At 37.4% G+C, this 24,656-nt stretch overlaps 2 protein-coding genes and 1 long non-coding RNA gene across 5 annotated transcripts in view; 2 read left to right on the forward strand and 1 right to left on the reverse strand.

The window, feature by feature from the left end:
- The window catches only part of LOC131542850 (zinc finger protein ZFP2-like), a 44,661-nt gene extending 39,046 nt beyond the window's left edge, over positions 1-5,615 (reverse strand). Inside the window, exon 1 of one of the 3 annotated variants that reach the window (XM_058779896.1) lies at positions 4,963-5,615. The gene's annotated coding sequence lies outside the window, so the exon portion shown is untranslated. The remainder of the gene's footprint in view (positions 1-4,962) is intronic. The other 2 variants (XM_058779901.1, XM_058779909.1) reach the window with 2 other exon arrangements.
- Positions 162-1,061, forward strand: LOC131543144 (uncharacterized). Its single transcript, XR_009271853.1, has 2 exons — positions 162-282; positions 464-1,061. It is a non-coding gene; the product is annotated as an uncharacterized LOC131543144 (long non-coding RNA).
- Positions 5,616-8,909: 3,294 nt separating the features above from the next.
- On the forward strand, positions 8,910-23,589 carry LOC131542870 (adhesion G protein-coupled receptor E1-like). The gene is given in 19 exon segments (XM_058779921.1): positions 8,910-9,677; positions 13,359-13,430; positions 13,582-13,722; positions 13,806-13,934; positions 14,874-14,993; positions 16,898-17,026; positions 17,117-17,166; positions 17,252-17,341; positions 17,447-17,600; positions 18,256-18,372; positions 18,457-18,659; positions 18,765-18,935; positions 19,027-19,221; positions 19,891-20,108; positions 20,245-20,403; positions 20,474-20,534; positions 20,537-20,644; positions 20,816-20,911; positions 21,767-23,589. Coding segments are annotated over 19 exon segments (2,289 nt in total). The 5' UTR covers positions 8,910-9,646; the 3' UTR covers positions 21,812-23,589.
- Positions 23,590-24,656: the final 1,067 nt, after the last annotated feature.

A 24,656-nucleotide genomic window follows, 5' to 3' on the forward strand; every position in this document is an offset into this window, starting at 1 on the left:
ATAAAACAAACACTGTACACAAGAGATTGCACTTTATTCTTATTAGTCTATGCTGATCTTGGATTGGCATACCAACAGCATACGATTGTTAAGGGATAGTTCAAAAATAAAACACTCTTCTGCGTCTGTGTGTGTGTGTGTGTGTGTGTGTGTCGGCTGCAGATGTGGATGAGTGTTTGTCCTCAGTGTGTGGAGTTCACAGCAGTTGCACTAACACACCTGGCAGTTTCTTCTGCATCTGTTCTCCAGGGTTTCACAGACATGAGAACAACACCTGTACAGGTGAGCATTGTGTCCTGCTGCTGCTAATAACACTGATCTCAATATTAGATACGTTTATTTACATATTCATTTACATACACATTAATGTGGCCACACTACAAAATATGCTCCAGCATCTTCCTATAAAGTAGATTATTTTAAAATGACATTAACATCACTGACAATCCTCTTCCTCTCACAGACATCAATGAGAGTCCAGATCCAGATGTTTGTGGCAGAAACGCACAGGGCTTCAATCATTCAGGCGGCTACAGCTGCAAATATGCCACGAGGGTTACAGTAATTATAGCAACAATTATGGCAAACAGTATTTAGTGCATGTTTGCATTACGAGTTGCACTGCTGAAGCTGCTAATGCACTCCAAAAAATGATTCGGTCTAAATTTACATTTTGTGTAATTCAATTGCATACCAATTTTCCATCCATTTAGATTACATAGTTTTAACATAAACAAACCAATAAACTTAATGTGATTCATATCCATCAGTCATACGTGAATGAAACAGGTAAGATTTATGTAATAATTCACAGCAAAGTCCCCACACTGCTCAGTGTTCAAGTGTTTCCACACTACAGAGTGTTCAAGTAGAATTGAAGCAGTGTTGAGTTAAGAAGATAATTATGTGATGATTGATCATTAATGATGAACAGTATGGAATTAGATTTGTGCCAAATAAAATGAATGTAATTTTTCAAGAAACGTATGAAAATATAAATTGAAACTGAATAAAATGTCTTTGAAACTAAAAAATAAATAAATTACAGGCAAAATCTTTGACCTCGTTTTTAATATACTGCATGTTTTGCAACTGTTTTCTCATCTTTCATTCGCTGATCTGTACTTACAAATGCACTTCCAGAGTTTTCATTTACGCTTCTGAAGTTTTCGCTACGATTCTGAAGATTTCATTTACGCTTCTGAAGTTTTCGTCGCCATTCTGGCACAAATCTCTCGTGGGGCGGGCTAACAGCGGTGTGTTCTCATTGGCTACTGAGTTTTTGATAGACAGCTTCTTGACCTGGAAGTGAAGGCGTCAGTATTGTTGCGCCTGTGTGGATGTGAGCGTCTGTTAGCGGCTTCCTATTTCATTGTAATGATATATAAAGATTTTTATTATTATTTTATCAGTATTTTTTGCTGCTACACTACATTGATGAGATGATTTCTTAGGAATAGCACAGATGAATGATATAATCATCATGATCATCAATCATCGTTGTTATCAGGACACTCACGGTAAGTTGTCTTGATTTAGTCCAATCACAGGACCTGGTTATCTACACACAGTTACAGTCTTCAATTAGATCATATTTGCGTCGATTAGTTCATATTTTCCCCAGCACATAGAGTGGACAGTACTAAATTTACTGTATCTGACAATAACCAATGCTATTTTACAAGCGCGCTGTCAATCACTGCGCTGTCAACTTTAGCAAGGTAAGCCGTTTTACCATGCTTTTTCTGTGTCCAGATTTGACTGTAATAATAATGAAAAAATTGTCATTTCAGATGAACATTTCGGGGGGAATAACAAACAAACTTTGAGAAATAATGCCTAAATATATATCCAAATGCAAAACCTAATACATGCAAATAATTATGACTGAAAACAGTTTCCAGCAACTAGGGTATACAGTCATGATTATATAGGCCTATACAGAGCCATCTAATGGTTACACAGCGGTATTACAGATGATTAATGGAACGTAATTTTGAGGTATTTTAGTACCAAGTTAATACTAATATTTATTAAATAATTATATTGTGTATTTATTTGTTTGAAATATTTTAAGTTTGAAATGTGCCATGGGAGTTCAAAGCAGTTTGTATTGTTAGACTTTGATATATGTCCTTTCTCAATTTCCAGGGAGCGGAGCAACTTTTCCATAAACTTCTGATGCTGAACCAGAGGATGCAGTGATAGTACCAGAGATTCATTGCCCTCATCAGACAAGAGTCTTATGAATGACTGGGATCTTGATCTTCAGACACCTGATATTATGCAAATATTTGTATTTCTTTGGAGCTCTAGATAAAACAAACACTGTACACAAGAGATTGCACTTTATTCTTATTAGTCTATGCTGATCTTGGATTGGCATACCAACAGCATACGATTGTTAAGGGGATAGTTCAAAAATAAAAACAAATTTTTTTTTTTTAAATTTTACTCACCCTCATGCTGTCCCAAATGCATATTACTGTACTTTCTTTCTACTGGACACAAGTTAAGATTTTTAGGCAAATAATTAATCTCTGTGAGTCCTAAAGATGCTTTAAAAACCACACATAGCGACAGTGACAGTAATCCATCTGACCTTAGTGGTTAAATTAGTATCTTTTGAAGTGAAACAACAGATAAGAAAAACACTAATAATACAAACTTTTGACTATTAATAATCGCTTCCACTCAACTGTAGTATGTGCATGGGTTACAGTTCACTTGTGTGATGTGGATTCTCAGAGATGGATTATTTTCTTAAAAATCTTTGTGTCAAGAAAGAAAGTTATATACATCTGGAATAGCATGAAGGTGAGTAAATGAGAGAATTTTCTTTTTTTGGCGTGGACTATCCCCGTAAAGACTGATATTGCACTCCAGTACATTACATACTCATTCACTGTTTTGTAACTTATACTGTAACAGGAACTGTTGAAAGGATCATTGCAGTGTTTAAAACATGAAAACATTCTGTATGTTATGTTCTTGTGCATTTTGTGTGGTAATGTAAATTATAATAATACTGTGCATTATGTATACTATGCAGTTAGTGTTTTGTGGATTCTGGTCTTTCCTGTCACAACATAATTGCATCCAAGACTTTCACTTTGATACTTGTGTATATGCTATAGTGACAATAAAGAATGTCAATTTATTTGAATTCATATTTTCATTTACATTCATTCAACTGGTTTATAAAAGTCACACTTGAAAGAGTTGATGATTGTTAAAAATGTATTTCCAATTTTAAATGTTAGATGATGATGTTAACTAAATAAAATAACTAAACAAAATGATCAGCATGATAAAAACAATAGGCAGCAAAAACATTCTTTGTGTGGAATATGTAATAAAATAAGCTTGATTGCCTGGTTGGAGTGAGACTTTATTGACGTCTGAATATATAACAGGATAGTATTATATTTCAAATGTAACAGCTCAACCTAATTAGACCCTACAATGCAAAAGAATCAAGAGCAATAAACAAATATAATAAGAGAACACTGGACATTATACAATATTTCCAGTATTACAGTACTTTAATAATTAAACCTCAATATGACCTTCTTTTTCTCACGCGTTTTCTCGTGCTCCTAAAAGCTTATGTTGACAGAGTAGTAGCAACAGATAAATACAGATTTAATTCAAAACCGAAACTCCTAACTTTATATCATTAAAATGAAATAGGAAGCCGCTAACAGACGCTTCCAGGTCAAGAAGCTGTCAATCAAAAACTCAGTAGCCAATGAGAAGAACACACCGCTGTTAGCCCCGCCCCCACGAGAGATTTGTGCCAGAATGGCGAACGAAAACTTCAGAAGCGTAAATGAAAACTCTGGAAATGCATTTGTAAGTACAGATCAGCGAATGAAAGATGAGAAAACAGTTGTAAAACATGCAGTATATTAAAAACGTGGTCAAAGATTTTGCCTGTAATTTATTTATTTTTTAGTTTCAAAGACATTTTATTCAGTTTCAATTTATATTTTCATACGTTTCTTGAAAAATTACATTCATTTTATTTGGCACAAATCTAATTCCATAGGAACAGCTGCTGTTATCAAGAAGAATCACCGAAGGAAAGACAAACACAAGAACTTTATCACTTTATTGTTTTGTTTGAAATCACCATCAAAGAGACCAGTGTTTCCTTTTGTTGGGCTCTGGGCTCTTGACCTTTGACATGTTGGTGTTAATATTACACTGATTGTTTTAACTGTGTGTTTATATAAAACACACTTAGCTTAGCCAGCAAAGCTAAGAAAAAAAAAAAAAAAAAAAGCTGTGGGCAAATGATCCACCGATCTCATTTCAAGTCCAGAATGTTCAGAATGTAGTACTGCTTTAGATTTTTTATATAGCTTCAGATCTAATGGTCCTGTAAAATCAGATAATTTAAATAATTTACAAATCACTTTGTGCACAAAAAGTTTTCATCTGTAACAATTCAAAGATCACAGACATCAAGAATCAGCGTATGAATCTCAACAAATTGGGGATTGAGTCATGTCAGGTACAGGCAGGACAGGTGTGGCAGTGGCGCTTTTATTTTATGGAGTGATTTTAAATGTACTAAAGCCCGCTGATATTAATATTAACATATCAGTAAAACCGGTGGAAAAAGTATTCCATTCGGAGAGGATTGATATTGACCGAACAAACATTAAACAAACAACCCAAGCTACAACAAACTTCGGCTATGGGAAACACGTGCTGGCAGTAACGTTCATGTATCCACAATACCATCCAAAAAAGAAACACAAGCCTTCAACCAAGATACAACAAAGCAATGCTTTGCTAATAACAATTTGCTTACTATTATCTGGAGATATTCATCCGTGTCCTGGCCCACGAGGGGAAGCAAATACTGCCGACATAAAACGCAACACTGCTGTTTCACAGGTACGCACTCTCTTTTGTAACAAATCATCGCTTGAACAGATTCAACAAACTAACCTTGTTCGCCGTCTATGCTCCGTGGGCGCCGCTGGATGCGGGTTGCCTGTTCAAGTTCCTGCGGCCTTTCTCGTGGGAACGCCGGTTGATTTGCCGGGGGCACACTTGGGGGGAGCCGCCTTCGCACCAGCGGACCGGCGGCGAGATCAGCGATGTGTCGCGGCTCTGGCCGCGGAGGGGATTCCAGCGGACACTGTGCCCAGCGGTTGCGTTGCTGGATCAACAGTGGAACTATCAACAAATTCAGCTAAGTCGTCATTCGATCAGACGGCGTGCACTGTAAACCATAAGGCTATAATACCTGCAATAACTAATCAAAAAATATGCAGACATTCAAAAATTCTAAATGTTGCAATTACTAAAAACAGGAAACTGAATATATTCCAGACTGTCAATCACTCAAGAATAATTTGGGATCCCAAACTAAAGCCTAGGGGTATTTTAGGAGGGCATTTAAATATAAGAAGTTTTAAATCTAAAATCTAAGATTTCTTGTGCCTAACGGAGACTTGGCTTAATGAAAATTCACCATCGTCAGCTTTACATGTTCCTGGTTATAAGGTGCATAGAAAAGATAGAGTGGGCTCAAAAGGAGGTGGGGTCTTAATTTTTGTGAAAGATCGCTTTCAGTGCCAAGTTTGATAGCAGATCAGCAGCTTGAACTGCACTGTTCAGTCAGGGCTGCCCGTGAATGGAACCTCATTCCAATTCACATTATGAATTTTAAAACTTACGCCTCATTTAAATTAAACTTAAGGAAGTGGGTAATAGGTTGTCAGGGCTGTCAACATTACATTTGACATGAATTCTGGCTGCTACCTTGTCTTTGTGTTTAGTTGGGTGAAACCTCTGTTGTTGTATTTTATTGTTATTAACCTGTATGTACTATTTTTTTTATTTTGTATTTTTTAGGTGTGACATAATAAGATCTGTCCAGGGACAGCAGATGTAAAATAGCCCTTTGGCTAATTTTGGCGCACTGTACATTCATTTATGTATTATTAGTGTGTATTGTCCCTGTTAAATAAACCTGAAATGAATGAAAAATGAAATGAAAACAATGGTGACAGTCAACAAAATGCTTCATGTTGCAATGCATGCTGGGTACTAGCATAGTACAAGACTCTCCCATGTATCCCAGCATGCTTTGCAGCATGAATAAACAACGCAGCTGAATTGTCTGATTATTTTCTTTTATTCTTACTATTTTATTTTACGTATGCTGTTATAGTTGTGACTTTTAGTAGCTTGTTTTGTGATGTTCAGAGTTTTATCTGAATATTTTCTTGACTGTCACCATTGTTGAGATTCATACACTGATTCTTGATGTCTGTGGTCTTTGTATTGATACAGATGAAAACTTTATGTGCACAAGGTGATTTGTACATTAGTCAAATTATCTGATATTTACAATACTGCAAGATATGAAGCTATGAAGAAATCTAAAACAGTATAATGTCTATATAATCAGAAATTGGACTTGAAATGAGGTCAGTGGATCATCTACCCACAACTCTTTTTCACTTGGCTTCGCTGGTTAAGCTAAGTGTGTTTTAAATGATCACACAATTAAAGCAACCAGTGTAATATTAACACCAAAATGTCAAGGGTCAAGAGCCCAACAAAAGGAAACACTGGTCTCTTTGATGGTGATTTCAAACAAAACAATAAAGCATCTAAACCTCTGTTAATTCTCAATAAGAGCTTCTCTAGAAGTCTGACAGAAATAAAGTCGATCTGATGCTGTTTGTGAAGCTGTTTAATCAGATCTTGAGAGATTTAATGTCTTCTTTTTTTTCAGTTGATTTCATCTTCAGCTGTGGCTGAAGTCAGTTGTAGTTCTAGTGTTTCTCTTTCCTTCGGTGATTCTTCTTGATAACAGCAGGTGTTCATCATTAATGATCAATCATCACATAATTATCTCCTTAACTCCAGCACTGCTTCAATTCTACTTGAACACTCTGTAGTGTGGAAACACATGAACACTGAGCAGTGTGGGGACTTTGCTGTGAATTATTACATAAAACGTACCTATTTCATTGACGTATGACTGATGCATATGACTCACATTAAGTTTATTGATTTTTTTATGTTAAAACTATGTAATCTAAATGAATGGAAAATTGTTATGCAATTGAATTACATAAAATATAAATTTAGACCGGATCATTTTTTTGAGTGTGTGCAGTCCAAAAATGAGAATCACTTAACATATTCATTATATTTTGTTTTGTGCTCAGAGGTAGTGCGGTTCTGTCTGGCTAATGAATGAGAGTCACTGACGTCATCTGGTTTCTGGAGAACAGATCAGCTGTTATTCTGGTTGTATCATGTTTGAATGCCCATTTCCTCCTTTCTCTTCTCAAATATAATTCAGAAAATATTCGGTGTTTTGTTTTGTTTTGTGTTCACGAAAACAGAAGGTGCTAAACTCTCTCTCATTTCATTTCAAATGTGCTTTATTGACATGACAAATCTTACAATGTATTGCCAAAGCATTAATAATGTTTACCGTGAATCTTCAACAGATGAGAACAAATTATGAAACAGTAAATAAAAAGAAAGTGGAACAAACATGGCTCTGTTTCTATAGACATTTTTGTAAGATTTGAAACGCTAAACCAATAAATGCAGTCTTGAAGATGTGTTTGTTAGTGGATGATGTTGATAGTGAATGTGATGAACTGACTTCATACATTAAATAAAAATCAACAAAACATCAGCTGATGATTCCTAGTCTTCTGGCTTTACATACCAGTTCATGAGTGTGTTTAGTCTGTTTCTCTTCCTCTCTCTCACACACACGCACACAGAGAGAGAGAGAGAGGCCGGTCAAGTGATTGATTTAATAATTATTTAAAATAAGTTAAAATTCTATGTCTTTCTTCCTGACCTTTCCCATGACCCAGTGCTTTCTCTCTCTCTCTCTGTGTGTGTGTGTGTGTGGAGGAAATACAACATCAATTCCCAGCAGTCCACCACAATAGGAAAAAGAGAGAATGTGTGTGTGTGTGTGTGTGTGTGTACCTGTTTTTCTATTCAGGTGGGGACTTAAACCTGAATACACACAGACTCATGGGGACTCGTGTCACGGTGGGGGCCTAAATTGAGGTCTCCAAGGGTAAACAAGCTAATAAATCACACAGAATGAAGTTTTTTGTAAATCTAAAAATGCCTGTAGTTTCCTGTAAGGGGTAGGTTTAGGTGTAGGGTTGGTGTAGGACAATAGAATATACGGTCTGTACAGTAGAAAAACCATTACGCCTATGGAGAGTCCCCACAAGGATAGCAAACCAGACGTGTGTGTGTGTGTGTGTGTGTGTGTGTGTGTGTGTGTGTGTGTGTGTGGAGGAAATACAACACAATTCCCAGCAGTCCATCACAACAGGAGAAAGAGAGAATGTGTGTGTGTGTGTGCGTGTGTGTGTGTGTGTGTGTGGTGGAAATACAACATCAATTCCCAACAGTCCATCACAACAGGAGACAGAGAGAATGTGTCTGTGTGTCTGTGTGTCTGTGTGTGTGTGTGTGTGTGTGCGTGCGTGCGTGTGTGTGTGTGTGTGTGTGTGCGCGGGCATAGATCCATCACATCACTGTAATTGGAATCCACCAGCAGCCCATTTATAGAGACGGTGTGTGTGTGAATATTTAGTTATAGCCTAACTGTGCTCATATTCTCAGTTTGACCCGACAGTCAGATTAGAAATGTAAATATGACCGCAGTATGTTCTTATATGATAAACAGAACAGTAAGATATTTCCGAGTGTTTGTATTGGCACAATCGCGGTTGCGCAACTCAGGATGTGACGTCATCGGAGTGAGCGTCGACACCGGCCCCCATTGTGTGTGAAATGAGTGGCCAAAACCCCCTTTTGCTCTGATATGAGTCTGTCAGACCCCTGGGAAAAAAAAAAAAAAAAATACCAACAAATGCAGAGAAAAATAGAGTGGAATTAAAGATACAACCACTGAAGACAAGTCTTGCTGCGTTTCAAGTTAGTTAATCTTGTTTTAAGCGCATTTTTATATTTAACAGAAAAATTCTTAACGGTTTTGAAGGTTTTGAAAAGTCGTTATTTTGAAAATGGAGGGAAACGTTCCAAAAAAGAGAGCGCTCGCGCGTTTGATACATGAGCGCTGGCACTGAGCGACAACAGCTGCGCGCTCTCTCTCTCTCTCGCTCGTTCTCTCTCGCTCTCTCTCTCTCTCTCTCTCTCTCGCTCTCTCTCTCTCTCTCTCTCTCTCCTGGGGGAGTGTCGGCAATGAATAGCTGCTGACTTCTCGCCCAGTAGCAGGGCATACATCTGAAGAGTGAAGACGGAATAACGGACGAGGCCAGTGGAAAAAGAAAACAAAAAAGAGAAAATAGTGGAAACTCTCCGACCGCGTGGATTAAGACAAACAGAGCAGAACCAAGAGTGAAAGACGAGAAGGTCCCAAGGAGGAATCATCTGGGAAACTGACTGGAAACTTTAGAAAAAGAGACAGAAATCTATTTTAAAAGAGCTTCTTATCAGACAGAGAAGAGCCGAGGAGGAGACCACATTCACTTAGGATTTCACAGAGTCCTGAAGGATATAAAGTGAAAGTCTGAGGGCTTACTGGAATACATATTTCCTTTGGGAATTTCATATCATAAACCAAAGCATAAACAGACTGACAGCAGCTACGGTGTTTCCTAACATGGAGCTGAAGTGGGCACTTCTTCTTTTGGGTGAGTAGGTGTTTGTGTGTGTTGAATATATTTGTTTATATATAAGTTGAAGCTGGACTGGTCATTTGAGCAGATGTGTGTCAGACATGAGGATATAAGGGTTTGTGTGTGTTAAACAAGGACTCTATTCTCTGAGTGTTTCTCCATGAAACCAGACCGATGTCGCACATGTTCTTCACATCACTGAATCATAATGAAGAGTCTCTTTCTTAGACAAAACACAGACACCAGAGGACAGTGAGATAAGACTGATAAGAAACTACATCAAAACAGTCTGTTTGTGTGTGTATTTTTTGTCAACGGATCTATATAAATTTTATTGTATGTTGGATATTAAAAGTTTTATGCCTGTTTGTTTATGTCAGATTTCATTAAAGTAATTCATTTAGATTCATTATGAAGTAAAATGCTGAAGATAGACACCTGCAATCTTAAAAAATAAATTATTGGCAACTGTGCTTCAATGAAGAACCTTTAATCGTGGAACCTTTCCATTTCACAAAATGTTCTAATTCATGGATTCATGTCATTTACATTCAAACACAGGCTGGTTGAATGGAGTCTATTACATCACATCCAGATTCTTTAATTATACATAAAACTCATAATTTTGAGAAAACAGTTACCTTTTAGATGCATCTCTTTGTCCGTAATTCAATGAATTGACTCTCAAAATTCATAATTTTACTTTAGACTGGAATATTTTACACTCTTAAATATAAAGCTTCCAAACTGGGGTTTTACACCAATGCCATAGAGGAACCATGGGTTTCCCAAAGAACCTTTCAGTGAACAGTTCTTCATGGAACCATTTCTGAAGAACACTTTAATAATCTAAACTGAAAGAACCTTTTTTTTTTTTGCCAATTGAAAGGATCCAAGAATTTTAAAAGTTCTTCAAGCAAAAGGGAAAACAGCTAATTGGATTTTCAAAAGTGCTCCTCTGTAATTGTCATTGATCAGTGCAGCTCTATGTGAGAATGTGGTGCAGCACACTTAAAGCTTTCTCAACTTCTATGACGGAGCTTCAGTTTCACAAGCCCTTGTGTTTTTTCCACAGCATCCCACTGAAACGCTTTCTGACGCAGTGTAATGTGCGGGCGCCCTCACTTTCATTTGACACTTGGTGTTCATTTTGCACCATGTTTGTGGGTCAAGGTTGGCATAAATTATATGTAACCAAATGTCCCCACAAGGACTGTAAAAGCTGAAATCCATTTCCCAAGAGGAAACATCTTAATAAACATGTTTTAGTGAAAATATAAGAATGCTTAAAGTCTTGTGGGAGGGTTGAGATTAGTGGTATAGAGTGCAGAATTGTATCTAGAAGTCAACTAGTACGTTAACCATGGTGTTGCTAAATCTTACTGTGAAACTTGTGGCAGTGTAACCACAGATGGTTGAGATGAACGTCCGCTCCAGTTCAAACCTCTACCGCACATGCGTGATTGCCTGACACATGATGCTGAAATTGTTACTCAAATGCCACTTTACTTGTTCATTGTAAGTTTTGCTTAAACATAAACACGTGAAAGTAACACATCTGACAGCTGAAGGGCCATGTGATTTGTTTTATTAGTTCACCACTACTGAAAAACTCCACAGGCTTACACAAAGCAAATCAAAGGTTACTGCAGCATATTTTACCACCAACAGTCAAAATAAAACCCCAAAATACATTACAAGGAATGACACAAAACCGCTCACTGACCTTATACTTTATTTAGGGGTTTTTCTACACTCTCAGTTTAGACATTAGGTTTGTCATATAAGATTGAAATAAATATTGCAACATTAACCAAAAAAGAGTTGCATGACTTAAGTGCGAGTGCTGTGTGGAAAATCATGCGTCGCATCTGTAGCTCTGTGTTAAACTATCAGTAGTCAGTAGGTGAGAAAAAGAAGGTCTGAAAATGGTGTGAAGCGCTCTCTTGTTTTGTAGATGAACAGATTATTCTGAGAGTTGTGAGAAATGTTCGTTTAGTTTAGTTTAGTTTATAGAGTCGCTCGACACATCAGCCGCAAGCACTCGCTGCAGCTTGTAGCGGACATTTTCGCATCTGTGGTTTCCTGAACACGTACACAATGGTTTTGGGTCATTTGTGTAAGTGGGTAGATGAAAGTTTTGTTAATGTGTGAAAGTGTGTTTTGTTTGCATGCAGACTGCAATAAAAAGCTATACATGTGCGTTACATGTTAAGGATGCAAAAACTGTATTCAACCTTCATTTCCTCATTTTCAATACCAATATTTGGACTTTATAGAAGTTTGTTAGAATACTTTTTGAATACTTACCTCGTATTATCCACAAGATAAGGCAGATCAAATATTTTTGGCTATCAGGCAAACGCAAACAGTCCACACATGTCCTCTTGAGATGTGTCAAAAGTTAACCACACGACTGTGAAGATCGCATCTTATTCACTCATATCCTGCAGCGTTTCAATCTACAATACCATGGAAAAGACATGTCTAAGTTACCTCTCTTTGCCGAGCTGAAGCCTTTTAAATCGACTAATAAAAACACTGAGTTGTTCTCAAAACAAACACAGCGTGACTAGAATAGACAAATTCACAAAGAAAGGCTCTTAAAAGGAGTGTGTTGTTTTTAGTAAATCACAAATACACAACACAACCGGTTTAGTCAGATTCAAATGACTCTTACAAGTCAGTTCTTTTTATTGAATCAAAAACATACTGTACAACCAGTGTAGTCCGATTCAGTTGACTCTTATGAACCATATCACTTTGTGAATCGTTCAAAAACAATCACAAAGTACGTAGTTGTTTGACTCCGATTTTTAATTGTTCACTGAATGAACACTGTTGGTTACTCAACAACGTAAATGGAGTCTCTCTGGGGGTTTTCTGTAATTAATTAAATTTACTCTCAATCAACTCAATCCGAGCAGCTGAGTCCTTAGCCATCTTCAAGAATCGGCTAAAATCACATCTCTTCCATCTTTATTTGACCCTCTAACTCTATTTTAATTCTGTTCTTTAAAAGAAAAGAAAAAAATGTATCTTTTAGACTTGCACTCTATTCATTTACTAACTGCTTGTTTTCTTACAAAAAATAAAAATAAAAAACCTAACACTATCAATCTTTCTGTATTCTATGCATTTGTTTTCTCTTTATTTATTATCCAATTAAAAAAAGTAAAAAAGGCCTCTAACACTTGCTCTATTATTTTTCTATTTTCTATCTGTTTTCTTTTTATTTATTGTTTAATTGAAAAAAAAAAAAAACCTTGCTACGTGTACTGCGTTAAGCTAACTGAGACTTGTTATAGCACTTGCATATCATTGCTCTTTTGTTGATTTTGATTGCTTCCATTGCCCTCATTCGTCCTCAAGTCGCTTTGGATAAAAGCATCTGCTAAATGACTAAATGTAAATGAACATTAATAAATAATGCGTAAATGAGAATATTAATAAATGAAACTGCTTAGTAAATTATTATTTTTTTATTTAAACTTGTGTCTGTAACTTTATAGTGTTTTAGGTTGTGCCCGACAACACCCATCAGATATGGCCACATTCATAACATATTACTTAATTTAATCATTTAAAGTATAATTTGGTCTGACAGGAGAGTTTTTCATATGGCTGGATGGATTTATAGATTTATAAATGTATGCATAATTATACAGATATTGTTTTTTTCTTTGTCTTCATCAGGTCTGTTCCTGCAGTCTAGTGAATCTCGTCAATGTGGCGTTGGATTCAAAATAAAAAACAAGATTTGTGTTGGTAATGAGCTCCTTATGTGTTTTAATACAATATGTTTTTGTCATAACACACAGTTAAAGGTCTGTGTGTCACTCAAAATAGGGAATTTGTGTAACTGTAGTTCTCTTCTAACGTTGTAATGATGTTTCCTTTCTGATGGTCTCTCTTACAGATGAGGATGAGTGTTCAACATCGAATCAGTGCGGTGATCACGCTCAGTGTGTAAATACACCTGGAAGTTACTACTGCACCTGTAATGAAGGATTTCGGTCAGCAACAGCCAACTTCACAGCAGAAAATGGACAGTGTGAGGGTACGAGAAAGAATTATGGGGATAAAAGAGTCCACTAATATGATTTAAATACTATAATTAATATCCACTGCTTCCCCCAACAGATATCAATGAGTGTGTTGAGAAAACACGTGAATGCACAGGTGATATGGTGTGTGTGAACACCATCGGCTCGTACAAGTGCATCTGTCGAAAGGGATACCGGCCCTCGAGAACAGACTCAGGATGTGACGGTGAGTGTCCTCAATCGTTCTGCTTTTCATTCGACTGTTGATCAAAGCAAAGCTCATCATTATAATCAGTTTCAGAAATGACTTTTTCCAATGCTTGCCTTCCAGAACAGAATGAGTCTTTACTGAAATGGTGCATTTTATAGTGTCAGCTAGTTAAAATGGTGTTTAAATCCATACCTAAATACTCCTAACATAGATAAATATTAGATAACGGATAAAAAACTGAAATATATAGCCGTCCAACTTCTGTATGGTGCATTTAGCATTTTTAAGCATATACAATAAGTTCACAGAATCAGTTCTTGCCACCAGCTCATTGATCGGCTCTGTTTGGGAAGAAATAGCAGCTTACTGTACGCAGTATACGCCATGAAGATGCAGTATGCTACTTCTCCACATGATTATAATATGACTTTGCATGCAGGTACCGTTAATTTATCATCAAGCGAATGAAAGCATTACATTTGCCTTTGCAAAACATGTAAAAACATCTGATAGAAAAGATGGCTCATTTGTCACACTGGAAATAGATCAAGTTGAGTTGCATTGCAATATATTGCGTCTCATGCAGTGAGCTCTGACGTTTGACAAATGTTTTAGATTATCTTGGGTTTCTCATACAAAAAGCAGTACGAGTTGCTATATATTTATAAAACTAGTAGCAGTCGATCAGGAAGTCCTGGTTTCATCCAGAAGCACAGAGACAGTTGTTTCCATAACCTCATTTAGTTTGGCTGATGCAATCATTAACAAAGTTCACTAAGATGTTTCCACATGAAGCTGATAAATGTGTTTTCCAGCGTAAGACAGCTGTCGTTGTCTCTCTAACTGCTATCATTTAACTATTTTATGTGTGATCCTGTGCTTGTGTCTAAATAAAACGCTCTTCTGTGTCTGTGTCTGTGTGTGTGTGTGTGTGTGTGTGTGTGTCGGCTGCAGATGTGGATGAGTGTTTGTCCTCAGTGTGTGGAGTTCACAGCAGTTGCACTAACACACCTGGCAGTTTCTTCTGCATCTGTTCTCCAGGGTTTCACAGACATGAGAACAACACCTGTACAGGTGAGCATTGTGTCCTGCTGCTGCTAATAACGATACTGACGCCAGTGTGTTTGAGTGCTGATCACAACCATCATAACATGCTGTGTGTGTCTGCTGTCACGTCGAACTATAACAGCTGATTAAATTACATTTTAATCATAATCATTATATGTGTGTCAAAAGTTTGGGGTCAGTGAGATTTTGAGTGTTTTTGAAAGAAGTGCCTTCTGCTCACCAAGGCTGCATTTATTTGATCAAAAATAAAAAACAGTTGTGAAATATTATTACAATTTAAAACAGCTGTTTTCTATGTGATTATCTGTTAAACTGAAATTGATTTCTGTGATCAAAGCATTACTCCAGTCTTCAGTGTCACATGATCTTCAGAAATCATTATAATGTGCTGATTTGCTGCTCAAGAAACATTTCTGATTATTATCAATGTTGAAAACAGTTGTGCTGCACAATATTTCTGTGGAAACAGTGATACATTTTATTTTTCAGGATTCACAGATGAATAGAAAGTTCAAAAGAACAGCATTTATTTGAAATATAAATATTTTGTAACTTTTGTACTTTTTTTGTACTTTTGATCAATTCAAGGGTGTTTCACACGAACCCAGACTCCTTTAAGTGGCCCAAGTACAAAGGACCCAGTTTTCTTTACGTTCACACTGTCCCTGTTCCTGAAAGAGGACTCAGATCCTTTCTTTGCTCCACTTAAGCAATAATGGTGTCTCAGACCAATTTGTGTTCAGACTGTTGCGTTTGGATCCAGTTCAGTGTTTGATGGCTGACCCTATGGCCTCCAAAATTTGATCCTATTCACTTACATTGTATGTTCCTCACTTGCCAAGAAATTGTTTGTAAAGGTTATTGTCGTTAGTATTATTATTTTGTAAAACGAGATTGCTACAAATACTGTTGAATGAGCTTATCTTTGAACATTCGTGAATATTCGTCTAAATTTTTCTTTTGCACAAAAATATAACTCCCGTGCACCTTTGTGAATAATATTTATTTTGAATTGTTTTCCTTGTTTATGTAATCATGTTTATTTTATAGCGCAAGGCATTGATGACATTGAGAAAAAAAATAGGTCAACTAAATAAAAGAAAATATAATAAGTTGCTTTAAATCTTTCAGGTACAGTAGGTATCCTTAAAAGCAGCATTCAAGTAAGAAATTGAATAATCAAATAAAACTGCGTGTAATTGGTTGTGTGTGTAAGGCTGCTGAACTACAGTAATGCACAGATCGGTATATTGAAACGCATATGATTTCTTTCCTAGATGTTTACATTTGATTGAAACAAAACCAACTGTGTTTATGCTGAAAAAAAGCTAAAACCAGCCTAAGCTGTTTGGCTGGTCTTAGCTGGTTTAGGCTGGAAGTAGCTGGTTTTAGCTGGCCATCCAGCCTGGTCATAGCTGGTCAGCAGGCTGGTTTTTGGGAGATTGGGAGACCAGCTAAAACCAGCTATTTCCAGCCAAGACCAGCCAAACAGCTTAGGCTGGTTTCAGTTTGAAGCTGCTGAAATTGAAATAAATGAGTCTATGTTGTGAACAAATAATTTGTAGAGATCTGCCAGAAGAAACAGCCATTATGAACAGCTGATTTGTATGGAGAATGAAAGAGCGGCTCCGATTTGTGTTCACAATGCTTGTTTTTAGCGAACCATGACTTTAGCCGAAAGCGAACTGTACGAGGTGGTCTCGCTTCGCCTCTGAGATCGTTTGAAGTGGGCCAAAAATCACGCGAACCGTGCTCAGACCCCTGAAAAGGACCACGTGTGAAAACACCCTAATGCATCCTTGTTGAATGGAAGCATTTCTTCTCTTCTGAATTGTATATCTGATAGCGATGTTATTAAACACAAATATAGTCATGGGAATCTGCATTCATACGTCTTCTTCCTCTCGCAGACATCAATGAGTGTTCAGATCCAGATTTTTGCGGCACAAACGCCAACTGCTTCAATCATCCAGGCGGCTACAGCTGCAAATGCAAACAGGGTTACAGTAACTATGGCAACAACCAGTCAAAATGCATCGGTGAGCGTTCAGTTTGCATGTGTGTATCTGTGTTCATGGTGTAGCTGCTAATGTGCAAAACAACTAACTGTGCTTTGTTGCTGTGCGCAGAGATGAGCTGCGACCACTTTGAATTAGAGTCTGGCACGGAGGACACGCCTGTAAGTAGAATGACTCCTCGTGATTATTTTGGTAGTACTTGGTGAATAATCAGTAATCAGAGTTTGGTTTCCGTGTGTCTTCTAGTTGAAGAATTTGCTGAGGCTGTTGACGAGCAGCTGCGAGTCTCTGCTTGATCCAAACGGCGGCCGTCAGACAGGAGAGCAGTTACTGGAGGTGAAACAAACAGACTTCTTCCTCTTGTTTTCTTCTGCATTTCTGTGTGTGCTGACAGAGCAGTCTGACTGGGAATATTCCTCTAACTCTCACTGCGTTTGACAGAATGTGTTCACTTTCTCTGACGAGCTGCTGTCGGATGGAAACATCGCTGATGGGAAGATGTTGAGTCAGTTTCTGGACGCGGTGGAGAACAGCATGCGTCTGATTGGACCTCAGCTGAGAGAACCTGTGACCAGGATGGAGACGCACAACACCTGTGAGAAACCACTGACATTACAGTTCAGACTCAGTCGCGCTGTGTTCAAGCGTTTCTGCAGGTCTTTAAAAGTCCACGGGTCTTAAATCAGTGCAAATATTTTCAAATATCTAAACATTCTTAAATCAAATACTTTAGTTTTCTGAGAACATGAACAAAATGAATTGAGTTTAAAACAACAACAAATATCTGCCTGAGGGGAGTTAAACTTGCTTTACTTTTGCATTAAGTTGAATTTTTGAACCCATTGACAAATATTTGTTCTCGCTTTAATCATAACTTCATTATCAGTTCACTTCATTTTGAACCGTTTTTCAGGAAACAAGAATTTCTTATCTAATGTAATTTAGCTTTTCAAGTAAATGTTGATTTAGGAATCTTTATATGTCTGTACTGGATTGTCTTTATATGCTCTTAAAAAGGTCTTTAAATCTTAAAATAAGGTTTTAGTTTTAAAATTACATTCATAAAACCTGCAGAAACTGATTACTGAATGGAAATACTGTTGTGAAAAATAGATTTTTATAAAATAATTTATTTATATAATATAGTTTATAATAAAACTAATTTTATTGTAAACAGATTTATACACATTCATTTGTAATTGTTGTTTAAGATTGAAGGCAGTTGTTCTGTATCATCATGTGATTGACAGTTGCTGAGGTTGCAGTCACACGGAATCAGACTCCGCCCAGTGGGTGTGTCACTCTGAGCACAGACTCCGCCCTCTTCAACACCAGCTGGGAAACAGTTGTAGGGGATTCATATCCAGGTACAAATACACACGTGCACAAATATGTACGTATGAATCCATCAGCACTTTCATGACGAGATGTAAATATTCTCTTGTTCACAGGTTTTGCGTTTGCGGCTCTGGTCAGTTATAAAGGTCTGAACTCCTCCAGCGACCTGCTCCAGAAGATGAGAAACGAGAAATCAGACGATAAAGAGAGAAACATCACTTATCAACTCAACTCTGAAGTGGTGACGGCCGTCGTCAGTAATACAGAAACCAAACAGCTGTCAGAGCCGGTGAAGCTCGTCTTTAGACACGTGGAGGTGAAGATACTGACAAGATCTCACTGGAGACACACATTTCATATGCAGAAAATCAAACATTCATGTATTTTTCCCTTTTCTGAACTGTTAATCATTATTCTTCAGGAGAGGGCGGAGTCTGAGGGCGTGGCTTACTCCTGTGTGTACTGGAATGAGACGGAGGGGGCGTGGTCTGAGGAGGGCTGTGTGAGGGCGGAGTCTAACAGCACTCACACAGTGTGCTCCTGCTCTCATCTCAGTAGTTTCGCCGTGTTAATGGCTCTCTATCCTGTCCAGGTACGTCTGTGAGCCAGAAAACTGGGATTTAACACATTTAATTCAGATTCTAGATGAAATGGTGATGATTTTTCCTCTTCCTCTCCTCCAGGACTCGTTTGATTTGGTGTTGATCACGCGTGTGGGTTTAGCTCTGTCTCTGGTCTGTTTGTTTATCTCTATCTTGACGTTCAAGTTCTGCCGCTCCATCCAAGGAACCCGGACCAGCATTCATCTCCATCTGAGCATCTGTCTCTTCATCGCAGACCTAGTCTTCCTCTGCGGGATCTCCAGCACTCATAATGAGGTGTGTGTCTTCTGTATATGGGGGCCTTAAAGCCAAAAAGGTAGAGAATCACAAGCACTGTTTATTATGCTGGCTTGACAAAGCCAAGATACTGATCTGCTATTTAAGCTTCTATTTCTGAGCCTAAATTTGGACTGTATCTCCTCCTAGAGTTGTTAAGCTACAACCACCAAACTCAGGTCGGTCCTTCAGACTGGTCCAACTTGGGTCGCTGTATCTGTTTCTCACTAATCATTTTTGTAAACCGTACAATACAAAGTGCAAAAAATCCCATACGTTTTCATTGAGGGGGTGAAAACTTTTGTCCAATAGGACATGTAGAGTATTTAAGCTATCTATCAATAGCAAAGCTTAATGGCTACCCTAGTACAACGTGCTAAATCGTTATAAAACATGTTAGCAACAAGCTAAAACATGGTAACATGTTACAACTTAACGACTTAACGTAGCTACGTAACGAAAGCTTAACGACTATCCTAGTACAACGTGCTAAATCATGCTAGCAATGTGTTAAAAGATGTTAGCAACATGCTTAAACGTTTTAGCAATGTTGATAACATTTTATTGTCTTCAAGTAAAAACTTAAAAAAAGGCTTTGCCAAGCCAACATCAGTGTTTCTTTACAAACCTGACTCAACTAGTTGTGCTGCTTCTCTCCGTTTCTCTCAGGTGGCGTGTGCGATTGTGGCCGGTCTGCTTCATTTCTTCTTCTTGTCTGCGTTCTGCTGGATGCTGCTGGAGGGGGTTCAGCTCTACCGGATGGTTGTGCTGGTGTTTCACACCACATTAAAACATCTCCACATGTATCTGGTGGGATACGGAGTCCCTCTCGCTATCGTCATCATCTCTGCCATCGCCTTCCCAAAGGGATACGGCACCAAACGACAGTGAGTAAATGTGCATGAAGCGCTGTTTGTGTTTCAGCTTTTCGTGCGAGCGAGTTTGACAGCCTCTAAATCACAGTGTTAGCTGAGTGAGTGGTTTCCAGCTGTTTGATGATTATTTTGTGTGTTTTTGTTCCAGCTGTTGGCTCTCTCTTGACCGATATTTCATATGGAGCTTCTTTGCACCCGTCTGCATCATCGTCGTCCTCAACAGCTTTGTCTTCATCATCACTGTCTGGAAACTGGCTGAAAAGTTCTCCAGCCTCAATCCAGACCTCTCCAAACTCCGCAACATCAGGTGAGTGTTCATTATACGAGCCCTAAATAGATTCAGTCATTGAGTCTAACCCATTTCTGGTGACTTTCAGGGGGTTTACGGTGACCGCTGTGGCTCAGTTGTGTGTTCTTGGAGGGATGTGGGTTTTGGCTGCTTCCTCTTCCAGCGGGAAGGAACTCAAGTCGCGTTGTACCTCTTCACCATCTTAAACAGCCTCCAGGGGGCGCTCATCTTCATCATGCACTGCCTCCTGTCCAAACCGGTATTTAAAACACACACAAATGCAACAAAATGGAAAACACAGTATGGTCTGGATTCAAGCTAAATTGCAAAGATCTTGTCAAACAAGACTGACTCCCTCATAAAGCATTTCACTGTACTCTGCCCAAGAGCCTTCGGTGTGTTTTCACGTGTTTTGTGTGGCCCCCTTCAGGTCAGAGACGAGTATTGCAAGCTGATTAGCAGGATCTGCTCACTTACGGAGAAGAAATATTCAGAATTCAGCACCAATCAGTCCAGCAACAGTCAGGTAAATTTGCATGGCAAAGACTTTTCAATGGTTATGTAAATGTTAAGATAAAAACATTCTCAGAATGTCCTTATGATCTATTTTCTGAATGTTAATGCTAATGTTCTTAGGATGTTAGATTAAAATAAGGTTAGGGGAATGCTGTATTGACATGGTTTGTAACCTTTTAAATAACGTTTTGACTGTTGGTGTCTATTTCGTTCATAAAATACACCTTTAGTTTTGGTGCTCTTTAGTGTGGCGTGACAAATGAATGCGTAACAGTTTAAGTGGCACGTGAAACAATCATCTCTTTCTCTTTAGTTATAGCACAAAATAAACATTAATGGACATTAGAACGTATGTTGAAAGAATCAGTATAACTTGCTGAAATGAAATTGATCAGTCAGCGTTTAAACTGCATAAAACAAACATTATGTAACGTAAGGTGACATTTACATCAATTCAGTTTCCATTAACTCATTGGTCAGCTAGAAAAAAATAACTCTAGAGAGGAGCATTGTGGTAAATACGTTTATCAGTATATATTTACTAAACCTGTTAGTGATGGATTCAGTATTTAATGTATGTTTGAATAAGTCTTCAATGAAAACAACAGCCACCATTTAAATGTTTACATTTGTTGCTCCAACGAATTGAAATAAGAACATAATTATTAAAAAGTTGACTAAAACAGGCTTATGTGCAGGTTTAAAGTTTGTATACAAGTCTGATTAGTTGATTAAATAAACCTTTTCTCCAGTTTTCGGATAAACGAAGGCTATAATTTCAGTTTCAATGTTCCAGTAAAAAACTAATTTCAGTGCATCGCTAGAATATGGTTCTGCTTCTAAACGTGTCCTCTGACCTTTACAGCAACCCCTACGGAGCAGTCAGACCACAGGAGAGTCCAAGATATAGAGCCGCTGTCAGTCCTGGAGGATCCTTGTGGATGTTTGACCTTTTAAAGACACATGGTAGCGCGACGTCTCACAGAGCTTTAATTCTGCAGCACATGAGACTCCTTGCCATTGAGAAGATCTGTAACTGCTTTCTTTCTCTCTGTTAAGCAAGAATTTCAGGTCTCGACTCCTCACATGACCTAGATTCCAAACATATCAGCTAAAACAGATAAATCAGTAAAATATCTAGGGCGGTTTTCTTTCTCTAATGGACTTTGGAGACACTTTAGCTGTTCTTTATCGTGCCTTTAGTGGAGAACGTCTTATATTACATGCAAAAGGCAGCTTTTATTTGCTTATATATGAAAATGTGGTGAAGATATTTGAAGAACTCGTCTCCAATCTGCCTTATGAAAGAGGTCGTGTTCTCTGAAGATCGATTATCAATCACAAACCGTCGAGTTTTAATGATCTGCACTTACATGCCACTTTACGTCTTTAAGCTGTTGGGAAATTTGACCTCTATTTATGTGAAAAACAGATGAGAGGTACTTTAGATTCATAAAGCTATTTAAACAGAGCCGGTGCTGCATTGCACAGAGCAAGTGACAAAGACTGCTTAACAAATCAAAGTAATACTGTTCCTGATACAATAATATTGCGGAGAGATAAACACATTGAGATTCATGTTATGTGTCCAAGGAGCGTTCTCAGATGGATGCAAATAAACACAGTAAAGTGAACCTTTAAATTCAGCTTCCTAAAGCCCTTAGTATACTTCGGCGAGTGATGGGAGAAACAAAGCTTTTCAAAGCTTCGAGAGAAGTGCTTTGCAAAATGATTCACTGTTTTGAAGCACTAGAAACAGCGGGTCAGTATAGTGTAAATGCAATGAAAACAAACAGAAAACAGCTTTTACAAACCCATTGTAAAGGTTTTATTGAAAGTATAATCTATCAAATGCAATTAACTAATCACCTCATACAATGAAATATTGCGTGTTGCTGTGATATGTGTTCTTTTATCAACTTTCAGGGCTTGTTTGGTTTGTTCTATAGCTGGCCAATAAAAGCCGATTAACTACTAATATTCCTTTTAATTATACAAACGTCTTAGACACAAGCTCAGTGGTTCTTTAGAAACAGATGCGACATGACATAAAGCCGTGTTTACTGAAATCGTGTAACTTTGGCAGTTTGATGCACGCTCTAAACGACTGTTTCGAAACAAATTATTTGCCAAAGTTTCAGTAATTCATTAAGAAGTGTTTCAAAAGCGGCCATCACTAACAGTGTGTGTGACGTAAATGACGGTATTACACAATAACAAACTACTGGACATGCAACAGACTCCTGCATCTTCGGAGAAGATTCCCACACCGCTAGTTTTAAAGAGTACAGAGAACTTTTTTGGTCATCTGGAGAAAAATATCTTGGATGGCACAAAGATGACTCGCGCTGCCTGTGCTTGCACACGCTTTCTTTCTCATCAAAACTAAAGCGTACTTTGGGCTTTAAGTGTTTCCATTTTGAGAACAAAATTGATTATGTAAGATGCGAAAGTTTTAAACTCCTTGCTTCTGCAACACTGTTTACTAGCTCTCTGTTGTCTGTATAATGATATTTGGTAAGAAACAAATGTTTTATTTTACATTTTCACAAAATTGTTGTATCTTTTGTAGAAAGAATTATTATTATTTTTTTGGCTGTTATTTTTGTACTTGAAATAAGGGTGATTTTTGGCCCTGATGTGGTACTGCGATGTTTTTCAACAAGTATTAAATAACTGCTAAGAGAAGCTGTGGCTGATTTCTGTCTTGTGTTCCCATGAGTGGCCTTGTCAAATACACCATAAACATACATTTTAATTCTATATCATACTTCCATCTGCACATTAAAGTAGATTGAAGGAAGAACACCTGCCACAAAAACGCTTTTCCATCCAGAAGATAAATTTCTTCCCTTACATGGCAGCACAAATGCTCTGAGAACAGAGATGATATGGAGTTAATAACATTCTGAGAAAATATCTTTCTTGATTAAATGAACTTATTCCAATGAAAACCATCCCAGCAAATGTTCCCTTAATGTTAGCATGTGGTTCCTGTTTGAGTCTTTGGAAAACCAGTAATAGCATTATTTTTTTTCTTTTTTCAAAACCATTAAATATTGTTTGCAGAACAGCGCAGGTGATTTTTTTTTTTTTTTTTTTTTTGAAGCATGCAGAACTTTCCTCGATGGTTATTTTGCCATGTAAAAAATAAAAAATAAAATATATATATATATATATATATATATATATATATATATATATATATATAATATATAGTTTTGTGCAATAACCTATACAGAGAATATTAAGGTTATGCAGTGTTTTATCATTACATTATCTAGTATGTCTTGCTGTAGTCTTCTATAGGCTTGAGACCTTTTATTTACATTGGTTAAGAAATGTCTATCTGCTTTATGTTAGTGTGTTTGTTCTGTTTACAGTTTGCGCACAGAAAAGCAGATGAGCCCAGAACGGAACAGCTTGCAGTGGTGCATAAAACGCTTAACGCAGCCTAATGAAGATGATAAAAAAGACCAAATATATATTATATACACGGTAAAAAAAATTCCGTAAAATTTACGGTAAAAAAACAGCAGCTGTGGTTGCCGGAATTCTACCGTAAAATATACGGTAGCAACATTTTAGGTTTTAACTTAATTTTACAGTTAAATACCGTAATTTCATTAACTGATATAATGTTAATATACCAACCTATTGAAGTACTGAAATCTGTTTTGTACCTTTTAAATACACTGATAATCACCAAATGCAGGTGGTGATGAGAAAGTCACATGATGAACCAAAGCCCATCA

Source organism: Onychostoma macrolepis, chromosome 01 (genome assembly GCF_012432095.1).
Source record: "Onychostoma macrolepis isolate SWU-2019 chromosome 01, ASM1243209v1, whole genome shotgun sequence".
Lineage (NCBI taxonomy): Eukaryota > Metazoa > Chordata > Actinopteri > Cypriniformes > Cyprinidae > Onychostoma > Onychostoma macrolepis.